The following is a 22,962-nucleotide window of genomic DNA, read 5'->3' as shown; positions in this document are numbered from 1 at the left end:
GGTTTAAAAGTGCATATTTTTTATTTTTCTTGTCAAAAATGACAATCGCTTCGCTAGACAAGACCCTTATCCCTCGTTTGGGATCGTTTATAGTCCTTTGAATCTCCGTTGAAAAAAACTGTTAAGTGTTGAGTTAAGTATTAAATGTTGGGCTCTATTAAAGTCCATTAAAATGAGAAAAATCCTGCAATGTTTTTCTCAAAAAACAATTTCTTCTCGACTGAACAAAGAAAGACATCAACATTTTGGATGACATGGTGGTGAGTAAATTATCTGGATTTTTCTTTTAAGAAAATGGAATATTCCTTTAAACATTTTTCATGATATGTAGCCTTTAAGAAATTGTTTTGTTAATCTATGTATTGATTTAACATACATGCTGCGACAGTCCTTTAAGTGACGTCTGATTGACACGCACGATGACGTCGCCCACTTCGATGCATTCGCTCTCGGCTGCCGGTTGCCCGGGAAACAGCTTTTTGACCCGAACCATGCTGGAGCCTGCAGGCTCTCCGGGGACGTTCTCCTCTCGGCTGAAGCTGAAACCAAGTCCGGATGTGTTCTTCAGCAAACCAACTACAAATGTATTATCTGATCAGGAAGAAAAAACATGAGAGAATTACATTACAACTGTTTTATCCACAATCTTTGGTATAACCATAACAGTACCCTCTTTTCCATTAGCATTTCACAAAATAAAAGCGTCTGCCAAATGCAGATATGTGATGTATATTTACAACAACTTTTTGCACATTTGTGACCCTGGAACACTAAACCAATCATAAGTCGCATTTGTAGAAATAGTTAACAAAACATTGAATGGGTCAAAATTATCTATTTATTTATGCCAAAAATTATTAGGATATCAAGTAAAATTTAAATTTCCTACGGTAAATATTTCAAAAATGTATTTATCATTCGTAATATGTGTTGCTAAGGACTTTATATGAACATCAACTTCAAAGGCGATTTTCTCAATATTTCGTTTTTTTTTTTTGCACCATCAGATTCCAAATAGTTGTATCTCGGCCAAATATTGTCCTATACATGAATAAAAAGCCAATTTTTTCAACTTTCAGATGATGTATCTCAGTTTCAAATGCCCTTGTAACTGGTTTTGTGGTCTAGTTTCACATTTATAGTTTTTATTTTGTCACCATGTGTTTTTTCCTGACAATCAGGAATTTGGGGGATCCTGTCTAGTTGCATACTAGTTAGTTATAACTCCTCACCTGGTGTCATGAAGTTGTATTCTTCTTTGTTCACCGGTGTCGGCTCTTGTACGGCTGTGTCCTGCACAGCAGGTGGTTGGTTTTGAAGCATTAAAGTATTTTTAGGGGTCAGGGGAGCGTGAAGCCTGTCTAATGGTGGCTGACCTTTCTCCAGTAACAGATGCACCACCTGGGTACGACGAGAATCATCGAAATAAACAATGCACTGATGAACCTTGAAGAATACGCGTGTGACATCATTAACAATACACCCAGAGAAATCTCACCTGGCCGGTGTCTCTTAACATCTCGACTGCCTGTTTGTGAGTGGCTCCATCAAGGCTTTTCCCATTTACGGCCACCACGCGGTCTCCTGTAAGACAAGAAGTAATAATTCACAACAAAATATATCTTGTATGCATTAATCTCATTCAGCGACTAACTGTGCATTACAATGTATACATTTTTATATCAGTATGTGTGATCCCTGGGTTCGAACCCATGACCTTTTGCATAATTTCAGTGCAACAAATGATACTTAATTGTTGTTACGGTTATAATTTGTTATATTTCTTTGTTCTGCTGAACACAATGTATTGAAAAGTATTGTAGCATCATTGACTTCCATAGTAGGAAAAGAAGTCAGTGGTGCTCCAGTACTGTTTGGTTACAAATATCTTTCTTTGTGTTCAGCAGAACAAAGAAAATTAATACAGGTTTCGAACAACTCAGGGGTAAATAAATGATGACAATTTTTTTTACCTTTCTTTATCCTCCCATCCAGCTCGGCAGCACCTTTAGGAATGACAGCTTTGACGTATATCCCTCCATGTTTCACCGTTGTGTTCGACCCACCCTGCGACAGACAAACACATTAATACAACTGATAAAAAGGGATGACGTATTTCCTTCACATTCTAGGTCTCTGTCATGGTTTTACTGTAAGTAAATATAGCTTTACTGGACAGTGTCCTTTAAAAAATACTGTTAATTGATAAAATAAGAGAATAAGTTTAAAGTGACACTCCACTTTTCCGGAAAATATTCTCATTTTCCAGCTCCCCCGGAGTCAAACATTTGACCTTTACTGCTCTGGAATCCATTCAGCCCATATACCGGTCTGGCTGAACGACTCCCAGCATAGCCCAGCACAATCCATTGAATCCGACCAGACCACTAGCATCGCACTCAAAAAAAAAAAAAAACATTTTTTCCATAATATTCCTGCGCAATGATATTACATAGTGCACAAAAATAGTCCCCTGCTATTAAAAGTTACTAAGGGGACTATTTTCGGGCACTGCCCAATATCATTGCGCCTCCTGCAGCCATGTTACGGCAGCAAAGTCCTTGATTATTACGCCAGAATGAGAGTATAGTTCCTAGCCATATCTGCCTAGAAAATCACAACTTTTAATTTTCTGTCGGTTTTAGTACACGATGTAACTCCAGAAGAGTCAAGTCTTAAATAGGAAAAATATCTAAACTCTTTGCAATGCTAAATGGTCTAATCAGATTCAATGGACCGTGCCAAGCCATGCCAAAAGTGGCACCGCCAGACTCGGAGACCGGCCGAATGGATTCCAAAACAGCAAAAATCAAACGTTCAACTAAGGGAGCTGGAAAATGAGTACATTCCAAAAAAGTGGAGTGTCCCTTTAAATAATTCAACCCAAGCAACACCCACCCTAACATAAAAGAGGCCGACCCCCTGATTTCTGAGAACCATACGATTTAAAATTTTGTCTACAGAATAAAGCCACATGCTTATGAATTTAAGAAAGCCATCACTGCAAACAAAATCACACCAGAGCAAAACTGAAAAACAGGCAAATGCAAATCCATGCAGGCATAAGTGGACCTCCATTTACACACAACAAAATTGCAAGTGTGATGCGTAGTCTCAGCTGCGTGCTTTTGTACGCTCTGCTGTACCTGCGGTCTTTGCCTTTACCGTTAGGAGTCAATTCAAATGCCTGTAAAAATCTGCATGCACAGAGCCAAAACTACTTTCCCCAAAACTGAAGCCAAACGAAGAGCTTCAAAAAGCATGGAGGGCTAAGGACAAAAACAACAACACACACACGCAAAGTGAGTAAAAGAGAAACAAAGGAGAAAAAAGTGAGAGCGGAAACCTTTCCAAACAGTACCGTGACACTAATGCCCAGACTGCTGTCTATTTTGGACAGCTCAAGGTCAAATAGATCTCCAGGCTGGAGGCTATTGACTTCTGGGCTACTAGCATTTAATGTCTCCGTGACGTTGGTGGGAGAAACCCCCTGTGAACAGAAAAGAGCTGGGTTAATACAAGGCCGTGCATTGCCGTACACATGCAAGGGTCAGAGGTTACAGGCCAAACGCGCCTGGTTACTGGAGGGTTGTCGGCGTAGGCATGCCAAACTGCATTGCATTTACATTCAAGAAATGCAATCGGTAAGGAAAAGAGAGGGAGGCGTTTTCACAAGCAGTTCAAATTTCTCTATCAGTGTTTGATCAACTGATGTGCGAGTCTAAGGTGTAACTACAATTGATCCTAAACTGTTTTTTGAAATCGCTTCAAATGTAGGGTGTCCATATGTGCCATTTTCGCTAAACACGTCCTGGCCAGGACTTCGGGTGCATCCTCTGGAAGTTGCACTGGTCGACCTCATCGAGGTTCTCACATTTCAGTAATTTTATTATGTATTTAAGACATACAATCATTCTTACCTTGAAATGTAATGGTTGCTTTTCTGAAATAGAACATGAACTATTAAACCTCAATGACGTATGCGGTAGACCAATCCAGAAAACCTGGCCAGGACGTGTCCGGCGAAAATGGCCCGTATGGCCACCCTATTCAAATTGGGGCTACTAGACAGATTTGTGTAACTCCAACCCATTCTCATGACTTGCGTATAAATAGCATGACTTTTAAAGGCAATACATCCAATTTTGTGTATATAATACACCCGTCATTCCCATTTTTTCCTTATTTTTTTCTAGGTTAAATTTGGGTTATATGATGTAATTTAATTTATAGTTTTCTCCATTTTTGTGTCTATTTTTAAACCATGGTCACTTGGAGTTGGGGTTAGAATTTGGGTTTAGTTTAGGATGTCATTTTATGTAACAGAAAGTTGTTCTAACCCCAACCCCAAGTGACAATGGTAAAAAAAGAGAGAAAGCAATACATAAAATGCCACAAAAAGATGCACGGTATTAAGTGAATGGGAAGGACTGGCATATCATATGCAATGCATGCAAAATTGGACTTTGGCATATGTATTGCACGACCAAAAGGCGTGCCACTCAAACGCAATTCATGAAAATGGGCTCTGACACTATGACCCAAAAAAGTGCAACACGAAAAAACAAGTAATAGACGTTCATAATCTCGTTCAAGTCTGAGCAATTATAAGAGTGATGTTCGCCTTAGCATGCAACATTTTACATTTCGTTTCTTTAAATGCTAACAGACAAATTGCAGATCGCTGGACACTTGTATCCTTTTGTCATGTCATGACGTAAGGAATAACGGTTCCAGGTCCAAGCCTCCACTGGCTTCATACGATACGACAAACTCTAATGCTGCGTTCAAACCAGCAGCGGTAGAAGAGTCAAGCGCGAGTGATTTCAATGTTAAGTCAATGTAAAGACACGTTCACGCGCGTCTGGAGGTCTCGCGGCGCGAATGAGGCGTTTAGCACTGTAGACGCAATTCCGCCTCATTCCGTCTAATTCAAAAAATGTGAACTTTGGCGGGAAAACGCACCGGATTAACCAATTAGGAGCTTGCTCTAGTAGTGACGTGATTACAGAAAGCAACCGGAGTCGCAAAAGCCCCTCCCATGATGCAAATTTCCGTGTGAAAGTCTCGATAACCAGAATTTCACGTGCGTCTTTCACGCGTGAATGAAGCGAGTAAACACAAAATGTTCAAGCGGTAAACTAGACGCGGTAAACACGAATTTGACGCCTCAAACGCGGCTGGTGTGAACCCACGGTAAGAGTGCTATTTATTTATAGACGGTTATGTCGGACACACACACACACACACACGTGTTGCCATGGTTACGCACCTGAAACGAAGTTAGCTTTTAGTTTGGCTAGTGGCTAAACTGACCTCTGGAACAAATACCTTTTCGAGAATAAAAACATTTCGCTTTCCTAAAGACGATGGAAAATGGCGAGCATAAATCTCAGATGTGTAAAGAGAGGTTCAGCAACCAGGCAAAAATTTAAGGATCTGTAGCTAGCTAACATTGTATACAGTAATTGTACACAGTAACGTTAGCTTAGTGTAATAGTTGATGATTTAAACTGAAAGTTAATTTAATTTATTTTATTTTGCTTGTTATTAGAAATAATCTACATTATAGAGGGACTCTGTTGTTATTGATTCTTTGCGAAAGTCTACTGGACGTTACATTTTATAAACTAATTGTGTACACTACATTCTTTAGGCTCACGGCATTCGAAACACTAATATTTTAATGATTCATTTAAGATGAATCACTGTCTGGTCATCTGGGATTTCATCATTACAAATGTGATTTTTCGGTAGTTTTAAAGCACACCCGCGGTGAGTGTAAAGTAAAATGCCCCTTACACATTACAAGTGACTTTGTCACGGTATGTCACCCATCTCTTCCAATGAGGTCATTAGGAGGTGTTTCTTATTTTTGTTCTCATAAACAAATGAGTACCGTCCACTCCTGTAACTGACGAGAGATTGATGACGTGGAAGTGCTGCTTTGTTCTCATTTGTAGTCGCTCCCGAAAGTCGCTCATCACATGCATAAAGTTAAAATTTTCTTAACTTTGTCTCGGCGCTGGACACGCGCCATCCGGTCGCCAACGGTCACTATTGCTAGTGTCGCCAGCTCTTCATTAAAATGAATGGCATCATGTCGCTTTGTTGCTGTGTGTAAAATGAATGGGGCATAAGAGTGTAGTATCGATTGTGGTTTGCTTTAGGCATCTGATAAAGCGTTTGGACGCAGAAGCGGTGTCGTGTGACATCAGACTTAAGCAGATAGCTTCTAGTTTAGGACACAGTGTAAATAAGCTCGGAAATCGCGTTCTGCATTTGATGAAAAGTTTATTTATTGTACACGTACGAAACTCCAAAAAGGATGCAATGAACAACAAGAACTGTCCTGTTGTTCAAAAGAGTATTTTTTAACACTAAAGTAACATCTTAAAAATCAAACTATCTAAAGTTCACATTAAAACAGTTACTTAACTGACTAGTACTTTTACTTCAAAACTAACTTATAGGCGATGCTAAAAGTTCTATCAAATCACTACATAGACTAATTCTAATTCTACCTTTTTAGTCATTTGTTTCTCGTTGCTACTCGAGTACGTGTCCTCATCTGAATCCCATTTATCAGAGGATTCCAGCTCTTTTGGAACATCGGCGACTTTGGATTTCCAGGTTTTAGGAGGAAGTGCTGGTGGGGTGGCTTTAGCTGTGGATTTATTGTCAGCTGTGATGTCCTCTGTAGGATGAAATCCATTGAGATGTGTCTGTTGAAGGCCAATGCTTTCGGTCCTGGAGTCGTGGGAGCTGACGCTCTCCTGTCGTGCCGACTGGGGCGGAGACGATTTATTAAGGGTAAGAGAGGGGCTGGGGGAGCCTGTATGCCCTTCAGAGGAAGAATCAACACCCATTTCTTGTTTTTGTTCAGCGGAGTCTGATCTATAGCTATGGATTCCTGTAGGAGAGTCTGGGAGAGGTGAAGAAGACTGTTGTTATCTATGCAATTACTATTTTGTCTATGCCATGCAAGGTGTAGTAGATTTTGGACCAGAAAAAGTGTAAAACCCAATATAGCATTATAACACATTAAATTATTAAGTTCACATTCCTAACTGTATGTTATTTGTGATTGTTAGGACACATATACAGAATGCACTCTGACAGGTGCACATTTCAAGCCATTTATGAAAAGTTATAGTCTTGAAAAATCTTGCAGCATTTTTAATGTAAGTTATACCTGGAAACAGCCTCTCTTTAGGCTGAGAGACCACCAGAGTGACATTATCAGGGGTGCTCTGCAGAATATCAACCACTCTCTCGTGTGATAGGCCCTCCAGGCTTACATCATTCACACTCAACAGCCTATCACCTACAAGAAACACATACAGGTATTTATTATTCATTTTTTAACGTCATGTCAGCACGTTAAAAAGAAAATCATGCATTCAAGACATTTAAGCTTGATAAAAATCCAAAAATCCTAAAGGAATATTCCATTTTCTTAAAAGAAAAATCCAGATAATTTACTCACCACCATGTCATCCAAAATGTTGATGTCTTTCTTTGTTCAGTCCAGAAGAAATTATATTTTTTGAGGAAAACATTGCAGGATTTTTCTCATTTTAATGGACTTTAATAGAGCCCAACATTTAATACATAACTCAACACTTAACAGTGTTTTTTCAACAGAGTTTCAAAGGACTATAAACGATCCCAAACGAGGCATTTGGGTCTTATGTAGTGAAACGATTGTCATTTTTGACAAGAAAAATAAAAAATATGCACTTTTAAACCACAAGTTTTCGTCTAGGTCTGGTCCAGCGCGACCTAACGTAAATGCGTAGTGACATAGGGAGGTCACGTGTAACATATATAAAAAGCACATTTGCGGACCATTGTAAACAATAAACTGTCACAAAGACATTAATTAGTATCAGTTGACATACAACAACGTAGGAACGGTCCTCTTTCAACACACTTGTAAACATTGGGGCGGAGTTTCACATTCGTCCTCTGTGACCTCTTGACGTCATGACGTATTGCGTGGGGTCAGCTGGCGCATCACGACCGGATCTACATGACGAGAAGTTGTAGTTTAAGTGTATATTTGTTATTTTTATTGTCAAAAATGACAATCGTTTTGCTAGATAAGACCCTTATGCCTCGTTTGGGATCGTTTATAGTCCTTTGAAACTCCGTTGTAAAAAACTGTTAAGTGTTGAGTTAAGTATTAAATGTTGGGCTCTATTAAAGTCCATTAAAATTAGAAAAATCCTGCAATGTTTTCCTCAAAAAACATAATTTCTTCTGGACTGAACAAAGAAAGACATCAACATTTTGGATGACATGGTGGTGAGTAAATTATCTGGATTTTTCTTTTAAGAAAATTGACTAATCCTTTAATACATTCCAGGGATACTTTATTAAAAATATCAGATAAACAGAAATTTGAATTTTTTTAAGCTCTTTTGATTAACAGCATAATGGAACAAAGTGAAGAACTTTTTTGAAGCCAATATTAGGCGGTGCCTGCCAACTCCATCTTGGCCACGCATCAATCGCGGTTAACCGAAAATGGGTAAAGAAGCGGGACGTGGGTGAAGCAGAGGTTGCTAGTTGTTGAAACCATGCCTTCCCAACTCGACAGTATTGGCACTTCACCCGTCACTCAAGTGGCCATGCCCTAATTATGCAGAACTTTAATTCTGCGTTTACACCAGCCACGTCAAGAGCGAGTGATTTCAATGTTAAGTCAATGTGAAGACGCCTTGATGCGCGTCTGGATGTCTCGCGGCGTTAATGAGGCGTTCAGCGCGGCACGGTAGACGCTCAATTCGCGCCATTCTTTTGTTTTTTGTGCGTTTTGCGTTTGACGCGAATTTGTGGCTGACGCCCGAGTTGAGACATTTAAACTTTGGCTAATTTTTGCGCTGCGTTAACCAATCAGGAGCCTGCTTGCTGGAGTCATTCATTCAACACGGAGGAATGCTTTATATTGTCCGTGAGCAGTCACCCGGAGCTATATGACACAAGTTCTTATTTATATAGAGACAGGAATAAAAAGGACCTCGCTTGGAAGAGTGTCAGTGAGGACATTGGGCAACCTGATAAGTTGTAAATACATATTTCACTGACGTTTACCGACCCGCGGCATTCCCTCCATTTTTTTAAAACTATTTTCTCCCTATAGTAAAGTTACCAAATACAAACCGATCAACATCAGCCATCTTGCAAACAGACAACCGCAAAGCACTTGCCCCTCCCACAAGAAGCGGATTTCGTCTCTGACGCGCTTTAAATGCTTGCTTTTCCGCGTGTCTACTTCGCTCTAGACGCGCGAATGCATTCAAAATGTTTGAGCGGCAATCTAGACGCGGTAGATGCTATTTAGACGCCTCTACCGCGGCTAGTGTAAACGCAGCATTAGGGTTAATACCATTTAAACGGATAAGTTACAAAAATTTTACACCCCTCACAGTTGACATGAAGGGTAAAGTTAGCTATATAGACCAAAAACACTTTTTGTACCAGGCTGTAAACACATTTTTTTTGGCATTCCTATTCTGACATTTAACTACACCACAAGAGATTTTCTAGTGAGTTATCTTGCTTGTTTCACTCGTGTATAATTAATTTCCACTGTTTTTCTGCCACTACATTGCGCGCACAGCATGCAAGTGACGTAACTATGATGTCTACTCGCAAAAGGTCTATTGCCTTCACCAGAGAGATCGTAAGGTTGCCCCTCGGTTCATACCAGGTTTCAGACAGCCGTCGACATCAGCGGGCCCACCAGGTGTAATAGAGCTGACGAGGGGACCCAGGTCCTGTCGTCCAGAGTTCTGTCCATCTACAATTTGAAAACCTAAAGCACAACAAACATAACATAAGTCACATAACATACATGTAGTCAGTATAGACCGTTTCAGCCAAAAAAAAGCAGCTTTTGGGGCCCTAACTTAACGCCCGGTAGACACCCGCAAAGAATCAATAACAACAGTCCCTTTAGAGTATTTTATATCTGAAAAATACATGACAAGTTAATTACCTTAGTTCAATTTTTTTTTTTAAGTGTAAGTTTCTTGAAATTTGTTCAGATGCAAAACCCTCTAAGTGCTCCTCCTGACATGTTTTCTTGTTAGCAAGCACACTAGACAACAGTTGCAAAATCACTTTCGTGCGAATATAACTTATCTTCCATTTACGAGACTGAAAACGGATTTTGACAACAAACCAGGGATTATAAAAAACAGGAATTAAGCGAATTTGAAACATTTTGATGAATGTATAATGCGTGCCAAGAGCATTCTGTTAATATCATCATCTAATTTTTGATGGAGGTGGCGTTTAACGGCTTTTGCATCTGAGCTTTTTATTTTTTTCTTTATAGGCTGTTGTATAAAAGGCCTTTATGCTAATATTGAGAACAACAGCCCTCTTTGCTCATGCATCAATGATAGATAACTATTAACTAGCACATTCTCTCTCCCTCAATGAGATTCATAAATCACTGTGAGTGCTGCCAGTGATCTGCACTATATCACATTATCCTTCACCCCCCGTCACATACAGTTTTCTGTGAGCTGATAATCCTTGCTATCAGCATCAGACGTTCAACAGGATGTTTGTGTCAATGGTCTGTGTAAACCTCTCTCAGCAGCAGGGCTTTATTACTTACCCAGTCCATATTTGACATCTTTCTTCAGATTTACGGTCTGTATCTCTCGTTCTGGAGAGGGTAAAGCGTGGACCTTCTTCTTTAGGGAATCTGTGAATAGGAAATACCAGAAGGATATTAGTCCGGCATGGCACTTGAGAACTTACAGGCATTGGTAGTTATTCAACTAAGCCTTGAAGGGGTAGTTGACGGTACCCATTGAATTGGGACCGTGATAGTATTTTTGTTTTTACATACTATGGCAGTCAATGGGTACCATTAACTGTGTGGTTACAATCATTTATCAAAATATTTTATTTTGCATTTAACAGAAAAAAAGAAAGTCATACTGGTTTTGAACAACATGAGGGTAAGTAAATGATGACAGAATTAAAATTAAGTTTTAAAAAAAAAACATTCCAGGACTTTTCTCCAGAGGTGTATAATACTTAAGTATTTTAGTTCCATTTTTCAAGCATCTATGCTTTATCAGAGTGTTTGTCTTGGGAAAAAAATTACTTTTCTTTACTAAAAAATGTTCACTACATTTTAAAGCATAAAATCATACTGTGTATTCATTATATATTGCATATTAAAATTGATTTAATGCCTAATTACATAAAAATTGTGTACTTTTAATTTCTTGCGTAAAAGTACGAAAAATTACTAGATGTTTAATGTACTTAAATATTACATATAAACCAAAAACTTTAAATTATGAAATGTAGTGGAGTAAAAATTATGATAATATGTTTTGGAATGTTTGTTTTCCAAAGAAAAACACTAATAAAATACGAATAATTGAAAATTTACTTTTATGTAGAAAGTAAAAATACTTAAGTACTATAACTTTGCTTTTCTCCATACATTGGACTTTCAATGCAGCTTCAAAGGGCTCTAAACAATCCCAAACGAGGCATAAGGGTCTTATATCTAGCAAAACGAGCATCTTTTCATCAAAAAAGTACTTTTAAACCAAAAAAAAAAAAATGTTTTGAGAAGTTGTGATTTAAAAGTACTTTTTTTTGCGAAAATGACGAAAATGTCCATTATAATTGAGAAAAATCCTGGAATGTTTCCCTCAAAAAATTAGTAAATTATCGGGATTTTTTATGAAAGTGGAGTATTCCTTTAATGTACATATATGGGTCCCAAAAAGCCCCAAAATACACATCCATCATTCAAGTAATCCAAATTACTCCAGAGAGTTAATATGTGACTTAATCCCAGGGTTCCCACACCTTAGTTAACTTTAATTCAAGAACGTTCCAAGGACTTTCCAGGTCAAATACCCTCAAATTTAAGGACTAAATGTGAATGTAAATATGAATTAACATTCGCATACAGAAGATATAAGCATTTGAAGCGAACAGTAAAAAGTCTAGAATTTTTTGAATATTATCCTACACTATACTGGAAAAAAATCCATATTATTCCTTGAAAACTTCTTGCATAAAATAAATTCAAGCACTTTCAGTGACCTGTCTCTATGTATGTATATTTCAAAAACTTCCCAGGGTCTTAAATTTTTCCCCCACATTCACAAACTTTCAAGGATTTCAAGGACCCGTGGGAACCCTGTATTCAAATATTAAACAAATGAGGACTTTGTGTAAGAAAACAATGAATATTCCACACTTATTTAGCAAAACTGAAACCAAAATAAGCCCATCAGAGCTCTAAATTCAAATATATCAACATGTTGATAACAAATTGCATGTCTTATGACAAAAATCATTTTCAGATATAAAGTGATTGATGTGTCACTATATTTGAATTTAGCGCTCAGATGTATCTGTAATGGATTCACTTTCACAAAATCAGCTCAAAATATGAATCGTTTTGCTTCTGCAAAAATTTTTTAATCCACAGATGTGGAAATTTAGGATTATTTTTATGTGCTTTAGGAGCTTCAACATTCTGGGACCCTTACATGTAAATATATTAAATATAAAAAAAGGTGCTAAACTGATTAAATTAAGTCAAATACATTTGGGATGGCACGGAGGTGTGCAAATGATGAGAGAACTTAAATTTTCGTGTGAACTATGCACAACTATTCCAATGTGGCAAAGATCCAGCAGCAATCGAATCCCTCTGCAGAACCTAAAAAAGGTGCGTGACGCGGCAAGCCAAACGATATCTGACATTTAGCACACTTCACACCCCACCAACATACACACCCTTCCGAAACCAAGACTAATCTTTCATTACTGCTCTTGCTGCTGTGCAAACAGGCCCTGGTCGGCCCTCTGCAGCTTATTTTATAGGATAAGAGGGATTATGTCACAGCACAGCTGTATATCAGAGCTGACAAATACACTGAAAACGCACATCTTAGTGAAGGGATTGTAATGGCCCTCAACAGCATGCATCCAAGCCAAAGAGAGATGGCAATAAAACCAGAGCCAAGATAGAGATAGACAGAAAGAAAGCATTTACTGTAAGACACGACCAAAGAGGACATGTTGGATTTGGAAAGTTCTCAGGCTTTGAGGTTCTGATTAAATGGAAGTCAACTAGCATGCCTACTTTGCTTCGCTGGAAGTTCACTGTAATTCGAGCATATGTTTGTGTTTTAGGGGCAGACCAGGACACGAAATTTCATACCAACTTTCAGGACTTAACCACTAAACAGAAGCAGACGGGTGGGCGGGAAAGTTTCTAGATTTATGCATTTGGCAGATGCTTTTACAGAGCATTCACGCTATACATTTTTATCAGTGTGTGTTCTCCCGGGAGTCGAACCAAAGACGTTTCAAGCAATGATCTACATTAAACAAAACAGAGATTATACAGCGTACCACTGATTCCGATGGAAGACGCAGGGGTAGATGGGGCTCCAGAGCTGTGCATGCTAACACCTGAGGAAACAAAAATGTCACGATAAGACTGCACAGAAAAACATAGGTGGAGTTTGGGGGGGCAAGAATGTCTTTAAAAAGAATATAAGTTAGTTATAAATAGTGACTCCATACTGACTTAGTGTAGATATTTACCTCCATTTTGCACAGTGCTTTGCATAATCAAACCATTATGGTGCATGGCTTCTCATATGGGTGATTCTCACGAAACCATTGAAACACCACGGCACTAATGATTTTAGCTTTAAAATGTGTAATATAGTAACATTAAAAAGCATCAGAATTAACACAATACTGTGTTCTACCTTGCACAATGTGTGATTTCAACATAAGAATTTATAATTGTAAATTTTATCTCATTTTCTGCTGAAATTCTCATTACCGCAATGTGTCCGGCTGTGTTTGAACATGCGTTATGTTGTAATTTAATCAACTTAACACAAAAATATTAAGAAAAAAAATGGATGTTTTGCTAGACTACTTTAGATGACAGAAAAAAATATTTACTGAATATTCATGTATAATAATAATGAAGAAAAATTAGGAAAATGATGTGTCCATGCCTGATGTTCTCATCCTCCGCAACACTTTTTGAGAACAGTTTAAGCACACATACAGAATTTTAATAAAGTTTGATTTTGAGTGACCAAGCACATGGACCAGTTACTTCAAGATGGCTACCAGGTAAGATCATTTTTTTGCAGTTAATTTGAAATATTGTTTTGTCAGAATGCTTACACGACATTTTGATTATCATTACCGCAACAGATGCTTATTAAATGTTAATTTAATTAATAGAAGCATAATACTTTGATTTTAAATGCATGTGCAGAATCTCCAAATTATGTTCTTTCAGGTTTGTCATGTCATTTTGAAAATATGTCAGTGTTGATGTTTTCTGACTGTTGCGGTAATGAGATTTTTTAGGACTAATTTTTTTAAATTATGTTACAAAACGTGTTAAATGGTAAGTAAAAGTTTTTAAATTAATGTTCCCATTTACTCCAGACTTTGTTTTTCAATGTCTGGTGGGAAAAAAAAGTAAATTTAAGCAATTTTTACATTTTCATGCCTGACATTTTTAAAACCAAGTTTTCGAGAGAATCACCCATATACTATATACTATGCTGTATATTTATATTTATGCATTTGGAAGATGCTTTATCCAAAGTGAATTACAATGTATAAATTTTTATCACTATGGGGCATTAAACCCACAACCTTATGCGCCGCTAACACATTGCTCTGCCAACTGAGCTCCAGGAACACTCACGACTCACTGATTTAATATATTAAAATAAGCGTATAAAAGGAATTAAATAACAGTCGCTGATTACCTAAGCAGATATTTTACATTTGTAGGGGGGGATTATCATATAAACATGCACAGATCGAAGCACAAACATATGACTGAACTGAAGTGCATCAATTCAGACTATATGCTATTTCTGGACATGCGGAGAAAGATGCTTAGAGGATTTCCGTGCTGCCGTCCTCTTTGATCTGACAGCAGATGATAGGATGAAATGGAAGTAAAAATCACGAAAATCAGTGAGGCAACAGAGAAACAGAGTTGTTAAAAAGATAAAACGCAGGAAGTGGACAGCCGCTGTCTCTACAGAGAAACATAGAAACAGATTCTGCCCACTATTCTGACAGACTGTGGGATGAATGAAAGGGTATGAGAGAGAAACAAAGAGAGAACTACAAAAGAAAGGAAATATTAACTACTTAAATTTAAACTGCTTGCATCTCATTGTCCTCACCTATGACATACGCCTGTCCAATGTCCTCAGCCGATGAAGAGTCCGACCCTTTCAAGTTACTGACACCCCAGCTGGCTTTGGCCGCAGGGCCGAACGCACTGCTGATGTGGTGAGACAGAGAGAGAACATGATGATGGGAAACAAAACAAGAGAGGCAATTAAATCCAACAGCGAAGCAGAATTAATTAATGCACAGCACCTAAATTGATACATAAATATTGCAGGAAGTCAATTTTAATACTGCTTTACTAAATGGTAAAAAAACAAATCTGTCATTATTCACTTATATAATCCTAATTCTGTGCTACCAGGTATATACAGGTTTGAAGTGACATGAGGGTTAATAAACAATGACAGAACTTTAACAGAATAGTTCAAATAAATAAATAAATATTTTCTCATAATTTACATTTGGAAGAGAAAGCGATTTAAATTTTGAACTCATTTGGTGATTAATGTGTCACATGTCCATTGTAACGAATTAGTGCAGTAAGTTCAAAGGGATGTCACTTCATTAACGTTGTCTCTCATTGGTTCTTGAGTGTCACATGATGAAACGCGCATAAGATAACTAGTTGTGAGATATGCAAGAACCAATGAGATTTGGTATCGCCGACTAGTCGCCATAAATGAATTTACTTTCTTATGTGTGTGTTTCCACGAATATGTACCCAAGGGAAAATTTTGTTCAGATCCGTTTTATTTAAAAATAATAATAATAATAATTTCTCTGTTTGTTCATCTTGCTTTATTTTTCTACAAAAATGTTAAATTCTCATGTAAAATTTATTTACAGCAATCAAAGTTCGATACTTGGCATCCATGTATTGCAACAGTATCGCAAATGATGAATACACAACGTATCGATTGCTAAATCTGCTCAAGAACCAATAAGAGACAACGTTAATGACGTGACACCCCATTTGAACTTACTGCAGTAATTCGTTACAATGGACATGTGACACATAATCACCAAATGAGTTTAAAATATTAATCGCTTTCTCTTCCAAATGTGTAAAAATTGGATTTCCACTAAAGGCACTTAAAATTGAGTTTGGCTAAAGGCGCTCAAAATTGAGTTTCGGCTAAAGGCACTCAAAATTGAGTTTCGGCTAAAGGCGCTCAAAATTGAGTTTCGGCTAAAGGCGCTCAAAATTGAGTTTCGGCTAAAAGGCGCTCCAAATTGAGTTTCGGCTAAAGGCGCTCCAAATTGAGTTACGGCTAAAGGCGCTCAAAATTGAGTTTCCGCTAAAGGCGCTCAAAATTGAGTTTCCGCTAAAGGCGCATCAAATTGAGGTTCGGCTAAAGGCGCTCAAAATTGAGGTTCGGCTAAAGGCGCTCAAAATTGAGTTTCGGCTAAAAGGCGCTCCAAATTGAGTTTCGGCTAAAGGCGCTCCAAATTGAGTTACGGCTAAAGGCGCTCAAAATTGAGTTTCCGCTAAAGGCGCTCAAAATTGAGTTTCCGCTAAAGGCGCATCAAATTGAGGTTCGGCTAAAGGCGCTCAAAATTGAGTTTCCGCTAAAGGCGCTCAAAATTGAGTTTCCGCTAAGGGCGCTCAAAATTGAGTTTCCGCTAAAGGCGCTCAAAATTGAGTTTTCCTAAAGGCGCTCAAAATTGAGTTTCCGCTAAAGGCGCTCAAAATTGAGTTTCGCCTAAAGGCGCTCAAAATTGAGTTTCGCCTAAAGGCGCTTAAAATTGAGTTTCGCCTAAAGGCGCTGAAAATTGAGTTTCGCCTAAAGGCGCTCAAAATTGAATTTCAGTGCTCAAACCTGGTCTCCGGCTGAAGGCACTTAAAACTGGGTTTCGGCTAAAGGCGCTCAAAATTCAGTTTGGGTGGTCAAACCTAGTTTCCGGCTGAAGGCACTCAAAACTGTGTTTCGGCCAAAGGTGCTCAAAATTGAGTTTCGCCCAAAAGTGAGTTTCAGCTAAAGGCGCTCAAAATTGAGTTTCGGCTAAAGGCGCGCAAAATTGAGTTTCGCCTAAAGGCGCTCAAAAGTGAGTTTCGGCTAAAGGCGCTCATACTTGGGTTTGGGCTAAAGGCGCTCACACACATGGGTTTGGGCTAAAGGCGCTCACACACATGGGTTTGGGCTAAAGGCGCTCACACACATGGGTTTGGGCTAAAGGCGCTCACACACATGGGTTTGGGCTAAAGGCGCTCACACACATGGGTTTGGGCTAAAGGCGCTCACACACATGGGTTTGGGCTAAAGGCGCTCACACACATGGGTTTGGGCTAAAGGCGCTCACACACATGGGTTTGGGCTAAAGGCGCTCACACACATGGGTTTGGGCTAAAGGCGCTCACACACATGGGTTTGGGCTAAAGGCGCTCACACACATGGGTTTGGGCTAAAGGCGCTCACACACATGGGTTTGGGCTAAAGGCGCTCACACACATGGGTTTGGGCTAAAGGCGCTCACACACATGGGTTTGGGCTAAAGGCGCTCACACACATGGGTTTGGGCTAAAGGCGCTCACACACATGGGTTTGGGCTAAAGGCGCTCACACACATGGGTTTGGGCTAAAGGCGCTCACACACATGGGTTTGGGCTAAAGGCGCTCACACACATGGGTTTGGGCTAAAGGCGCTCACACACATGGGTTTGGGCTAAAGGCGCTCACACACATGGGTTTGGGCTAAAGGCGCTCACACACATGGGTTTGGGCTAAAGGCGCTCACACTTGGGTTTCGGCTAAAGGCGCTCACACACATGGGTTTCGGCTAAAGGCGCTCACACACATGGGTTTCGGCTAAAGGCGCTCACACTTGGGTTTCGGCTAAAGGCGCTCACACTTGGGTTTCGGCTAAAGGCGCTCACACTTGGGTTTCGGCTAAAGGCGCTCACACTTGGGTTTCGGCTAAAGGCGCTCACACTTGGGTTTCGGCTAAAGGCCCTCATACCTGGGTTTCAGGCTAAAGGAGCTCATACTTGGGTTTCGGCTAATTTATATTAATATAAATTATAAACGTTTACAATTATTTTGAACCGGCTTTAATTACAAGGTTTTGATGAGTGTGTGTTACACCACAGAGTGTAAATCACTAGTGTTATCGTCTCACAGATACAAAACAGTTGCAAGCATGTGTGAATTCAGTATAAAGAATCACACACAAATACGCTTACACATGGATCTGTCTCTCTTGAGAGCTGATTAACGCTGTTTGCCCTTAGGCAGCTTAGTGTCAGGCTGACAGAGCAACTTTGAAATGCAAAGCGTGAGAGAAAGACGAATGTTGAAAAACAGCAAGCGAGACAAGTATAAAGCCAAGACAATCAGTAGGAGGGTGAGACGAGTGTAAAGCTTGCAAAAAACATATAAGCAAAAAACATACAGCAATACCAAGTACACCGGATGCAAAGACAAGCAATGTGAAGATAAAATAAAAAGAATAATAATATTAAAATATTTAAAGTTGAATTAAAGTGTGCAGAGCGAGACAGGAGTTCTTTGTATATTTGTAATCTCTCACCCATCCTGCTGTCTGGTGACGATGATGGAGTCCGTGTCTGAACTTGCACGCTGATGTGATGATACAAGCATTTGTGATCGAGCCATGCCGCTTTGCGATTGGCTACCGAAAGGCACCAACCTGTGCTCTGGCGACTCAGGCAGCTGACCCAGGTTATGATGGGAACGACTTTTCATCTTGGAGTTGGAGCTGCCGATGAACCCCGGATAGGATTGATCGGGTGGAACGGAGATTCGAGTCCCGCCCTTATTCAGGGACATCTCCGAGTAGGACATTCTCTTGAAAAGTTCCGGGTCTGTGCTGGGAGAAAAACTGATCGCGCTCATCCCATCAGAGTACTTCAGACTGGCCAGGGGTGAGTTCTCTGCAGAGACGAAATAACAGAATACAGTACATCGTCACAGAAGTATGATGGCTCACAGACAAAACCACAAACAGATTAAATCTAGTAGAACAGCACTAGTACTTCACATCAAGATTTGCATCGATTCTCAAGGTAGAAACTCAAGTTTTGGCTTGCCATGTAAGTCATAGGGGAACTTCTAGGATGATTGGTTTGGGAATGGTCTCTTAAAGGGATAGTTTACTCAAAAATAAAAATAATGTCATTAATGACTCACCTTCATGTCCTTCCAAACCTGTAAGACCTCCGTTCATCTTTGGAAACACAATTCAAGTTGCTTTAGTTTTAGTCCGAGAGCATTCGGACCCTCCATTAAAAATCTATGTACGGTATACTGTCCATGTCTAGAAAGGTAATAAAAACATCATCAAAGTTCTCCATGTGACATCAATGGGTCAGTTATAATTTGTTGAGGCATCGAAAATACATTTTGGTCCAAAAATAACAAAAATTACAACTTTATTCAGCATTGTCTTCTTTCATGCATCTGTCGCGAATACCCGTGCAGTGGCGCTGCTGACGTGTTATCCTCAGACATGTTTGCGAAGATTTTTTTTCAAACCTTAAACTGTAAATAAAGCTTGGGCGCAAAAATAAAGGGCGCACCAGATAACACGTCAGCAGCGGCGTACGTCAGCAGTGTCACTGCAGTCTTGTGCACGCAGTTCACACCAGAACCAAAGAGAAGACAATGCTGAATAAAGTCGTAATTTTGGACCAAAATGTATTTTCGATGCCTCAACATTTTCTAACTGACCCACTGATGTCACATGGACTACTTTGATGATGTTTTTATTACCTTTCTGGACATGGACAGTTATACTGTACATAGATTTTAAATGGAGGGCCAGCAAGCTCTTGGACTAAATCTAAAACATCTTAAACTGTGTTTCCAAAAATGAACGGAGGTCTTACAGGTTTGGAACGACATGAGGATGAGTCATTAATTATATTATTTTTTGGGGGGTGAGCTATACCTTTAAGGTGGTGTCTGCCCCTATTTTTTGCTAATAAGTATATGAAATGAAATATATATCGCAATTACTGTAACATCGCACATGTGCATTTCGCAATATGCAAATAGCAATGGGTTGCATATCCCCTGATGTGTCGTCAGCAGCGATTTTTATTTTGCTTTTGCCAATAAACTATACGAAGTGAAATATACCGCAATTATTGAAATAGCGCAAAGGTGTATTTAGGAATAATGCATATCGTATGGTTTGCAAAACACACACATGACACAATTGACAGCTAGGTGACACAATGAGGAGGGATGTTACAGTGGTTAAAATGGTAAAGATCTCTAGATTTAATCATTGTTGGGAAAATTTGTGATAATGCAAGTACAAAAGTGAACACAATATATAACACTGTGCTAGTGGTTTTGGGATAATTCCAAATATTGGGACAAAATCTTACATATTGTGCCTTCAAAGCATTATCATATTGCACATCATATATCAGATATGTAATGGCCATGACACAATGTTTGGAATAGCATCCATAGTTTGGAAGTCAGTTGTTGAGATAAGATCAAGGCATGTTTATTCACAAATCAAATCACTATTTTTCATTATAATTCAATGACATATAAATAAATCTACATTAATTAAAATGGTATAAAACATTTTATTAGATTTTTCTTCTATCCCTTACCCAAATCTTGCAATTCCTGGTTGTTCTGTCTGGCTTTCATGTGTAGGTGGAATTTGTACTGGTCCGAGCACAGCTGTAGCAGATACTGGCAAGTCTTCTGACTGTCTGTCTGAAACAAGTGTTTAATCCCATCTGAAGTGTTCTGCAAGCAAATCTTCTTTTTCTGCAATATGAAAACACACATACAGAGATGAGAGACACGAATCTGACATTCTAAAGAACTTCGACTTTCACAACATGTGACTAAATGGCACAGCATCTATCCGTGATTTACCGTGAAGGAGAGTTTCTTGGTGTCCCTCCAGGGGAACCTTAGCACGGGGGTTCGATTTCCATTGAGGACCTCAAAGATAAGTACACCTTTGGAGTAAACACCCAACATGATGCCAGTCTGGGATCTCTTCTCTGGCAGCACGCGATGGAAGTGAACTCCATATTCTGGCAGTCGCTGGCTCACCTTTACACAGCAGAGGAAAGAGAAAACAAATTGAATCACAGACGACAACAAAAACAGCTATTAGGAAACCAAATTTGTGAGATCAAAGAAACAGAAGGTTTATTTACAATAATTGACCACTAACAAATTAGTTCATAAAAGAGAAAGAAACGAAAAAGAAAGAAAAAATGTGAATGTGCACAAACATTTTAGGAGTTGATTTTGTTTTTTTAACTTTAAAACCCACATTTGAAACACTTCAATCAAGATTGTGTTTTTTGGCATTCCAGCAACAACATTTAAGGAGAAAAACTGCAGCAATCAAAATTTTTTAGACTATTATAAATGCCCGAACCAACTAAATAGCTCTACTTTTGCAGTAATGTGTTCTGATTGGTTCCTGACCTTGAGGAACTCAAGCTCCGCCTCCTCTTCTGAGGTGTTGTAGTACGAGCTGTGGAGTTTGGGAAGTTCTTCTTTAATGGTTGTCTGATCAATCTTATCCATCACTGACCCAGGAAGGTAGTGCTCCGTCCTGAAATACGTCTTTCCATGGAGCTGATGGACATAACAAAGAATTTTGTTTTTTTAAGCATATTATCTTATCATAAACAAGACTTAATTTTTTAAGGCGTTTATTGTACCTCAGGCTGATAATCTCCATACTCCGCCTGCAGTGCCAAAGATGCCAAGATCATGGCATTTTCCAGATCACATCGCACCCGTTCCTCCAGAAGATCCTTGCGCAGCTGTAAATAGTACTGATGTTTGGTCATCGTGTGCCTATGGAAAATAACAAATTCATTTGCCGTGTGTATCTGCAACTGATTTCTCTATGCATATACATTAACCTCAGGATTAAACACAACAAAAGCGACTTTCTATTCAGATTGTTTATAAGACTATACTTGAATAAATAAAGACATGAGACATGAATTCTAAAAAACATTGACTTTGAAGTTGCTCGAATGGCCCAGTGAGAGAACTGAAGATCAAAGTTCATAAAAGAGGCCCAAGGAACCTTCAAGATTTAAAGACCATTTGTGTGGAAGAATGGGCCAGAATCACTCCTATGCAATTCAGACAACTGGTCTCTCAATACAAGAGGTGTCTAGAAGCTGTAATCACCAACAAAGGCTTTTCTACAAAGTATTCAATAAAGTGTGTTCAATATTTATTCCCTGTGTCATTTCACCCTATTTATTATGACTCAACTTATACACTCAAATGTTCTGATTTCAATATGAATTCAATATTTGGCTTGATGGCTACATCTGGTGGAAATTTTGTGTCAAAAGCCCACTTAGAAATCTCATTACTGATAAAAAAGTCAAATACTTATTTTCCCCGCTGTATATGATGTAAACAAAAACGTTTATTCTGCAATAGATTATTCGCGATTAATCATTATGCAGCCCTACATGAAATAATAAGGTGTATTGTGTGACAGACAGAAAGCAAGTAAAACATGAAGCTAAACTCGAGCACATGTTTGGGCATGTGCGAGAGGGATCATTACATGTGCTTCAATGCCTTAAGACAAGCCTTGAGCTCTTACTGTATCAAGTTGACATCATCTTGAAAAAACTTGATACGCAGAAACAGATTAAAATTGACGTCAGTTTTCTTCTTCCTAGGGTCGTCCTTCCAGCCGTCAGGGGCCACCTTGACAAGTTTGGCATCGGGTTCGACGAAGAAGAACTCGTTATCTGAGAAAAACACAAATAAATAAATAAAAATG

General features: G+C 39.0%; 1 protein-coding gene across 8 annotated transcripts in view; it reads right to left on the bottom strand.

Annotated features, from left to right (window-relative positions):
• Positions 1-22,962, bottom strand: part of ptpn13 (protein tyrosine phosphatase non-receptor type 13) — a 101,106-nt gene that overhangs the window by 18,144 nt on the left and 60,000 nt on the right. For 2 of the 8 annotated variants that reach the window (XM_055179715.2, XM_073871470.1), the window contains exons 13-29: positions 22,780-22,930; positions 21,866-22,004; positions 21,627-21,779; positions 21,060-21,242; positions 20,786-20,948; positions 18,724-19,087; positions 15,246-15,346; positions 13,420-13,479; positions 10,637-10,726; positions 9,716-9,823; positions 7,196-7,327; positions 6,525-6,925; positions 3,347-3,490; positions 1,974-2,067; positions 1,499-1,584; positions 1,233-1,401; positions 377-591 (exon numbers count right to left, since the gene is read on the bottom strand). In XM_055179715.2, coding sequence (XP_055035690.2) covers positions 377-591; positions 1,233-1,401; positions 1,499-1,584; positions 1,974-2,067; positions 3,347-3,490; positions 6,525-6,925; positions 7,196-7,327; positions 9,716-9,823; positions 10,637-10,726; positions 13,420-13,479; positions 15,246-15,346; positions 18,724-19,087; positions 20,786-20,948; positions 21,060-21,242; positions 21,627-21,779; positions 21,866-22,004; positions 22,780-22,930 — 2,753 coding nt within the window. The remainder of the gene's footprint in view (positions 1-376; positions 592-1,232; positions 1,402-1,498; positions 1,585-1,973; positions 2,068-3,346; positions 3,491-6,524; positions 6,926-7,195; positions 7,328-9,715; positions 9,824-10,636; positions 10,727-13,419; positions 13,480-15,245; positions 15,347-18,723; positions 19,088-20,785; positions 20,949-21,059; positions 21,243-21,626; positions 21,780-21,865; positions 22,005-22,779; positions 22,931-22,962) is intronic. The other 6 variants (XM_073871469.1, XM_073871468.1, XM_073871474.1 and 3 more) reach the window with 6 other exon arrangements.

This window comes from Misgurnus anguillicaudatus, chromosome 9 (assembly GCF_027580225.2).
Source record: "Misgurnus anguillicaudatus chromosome 9, ASM2758022v2, whole genome shotgun sequence".
In the NCBI taxonomy this organism is placed as follows: Eukaryota; Metazoa; Chordata; class Actinopteri; order Cypriniformes; family Cobitidae; genus Misgurnus; species Misgurnus anguillicaudatus.
The sequence above is the reverse complement of the archived record's forward strand: the minus strand, read 5'-3'. Positions and strand labels throughout refer to the sequence as shown.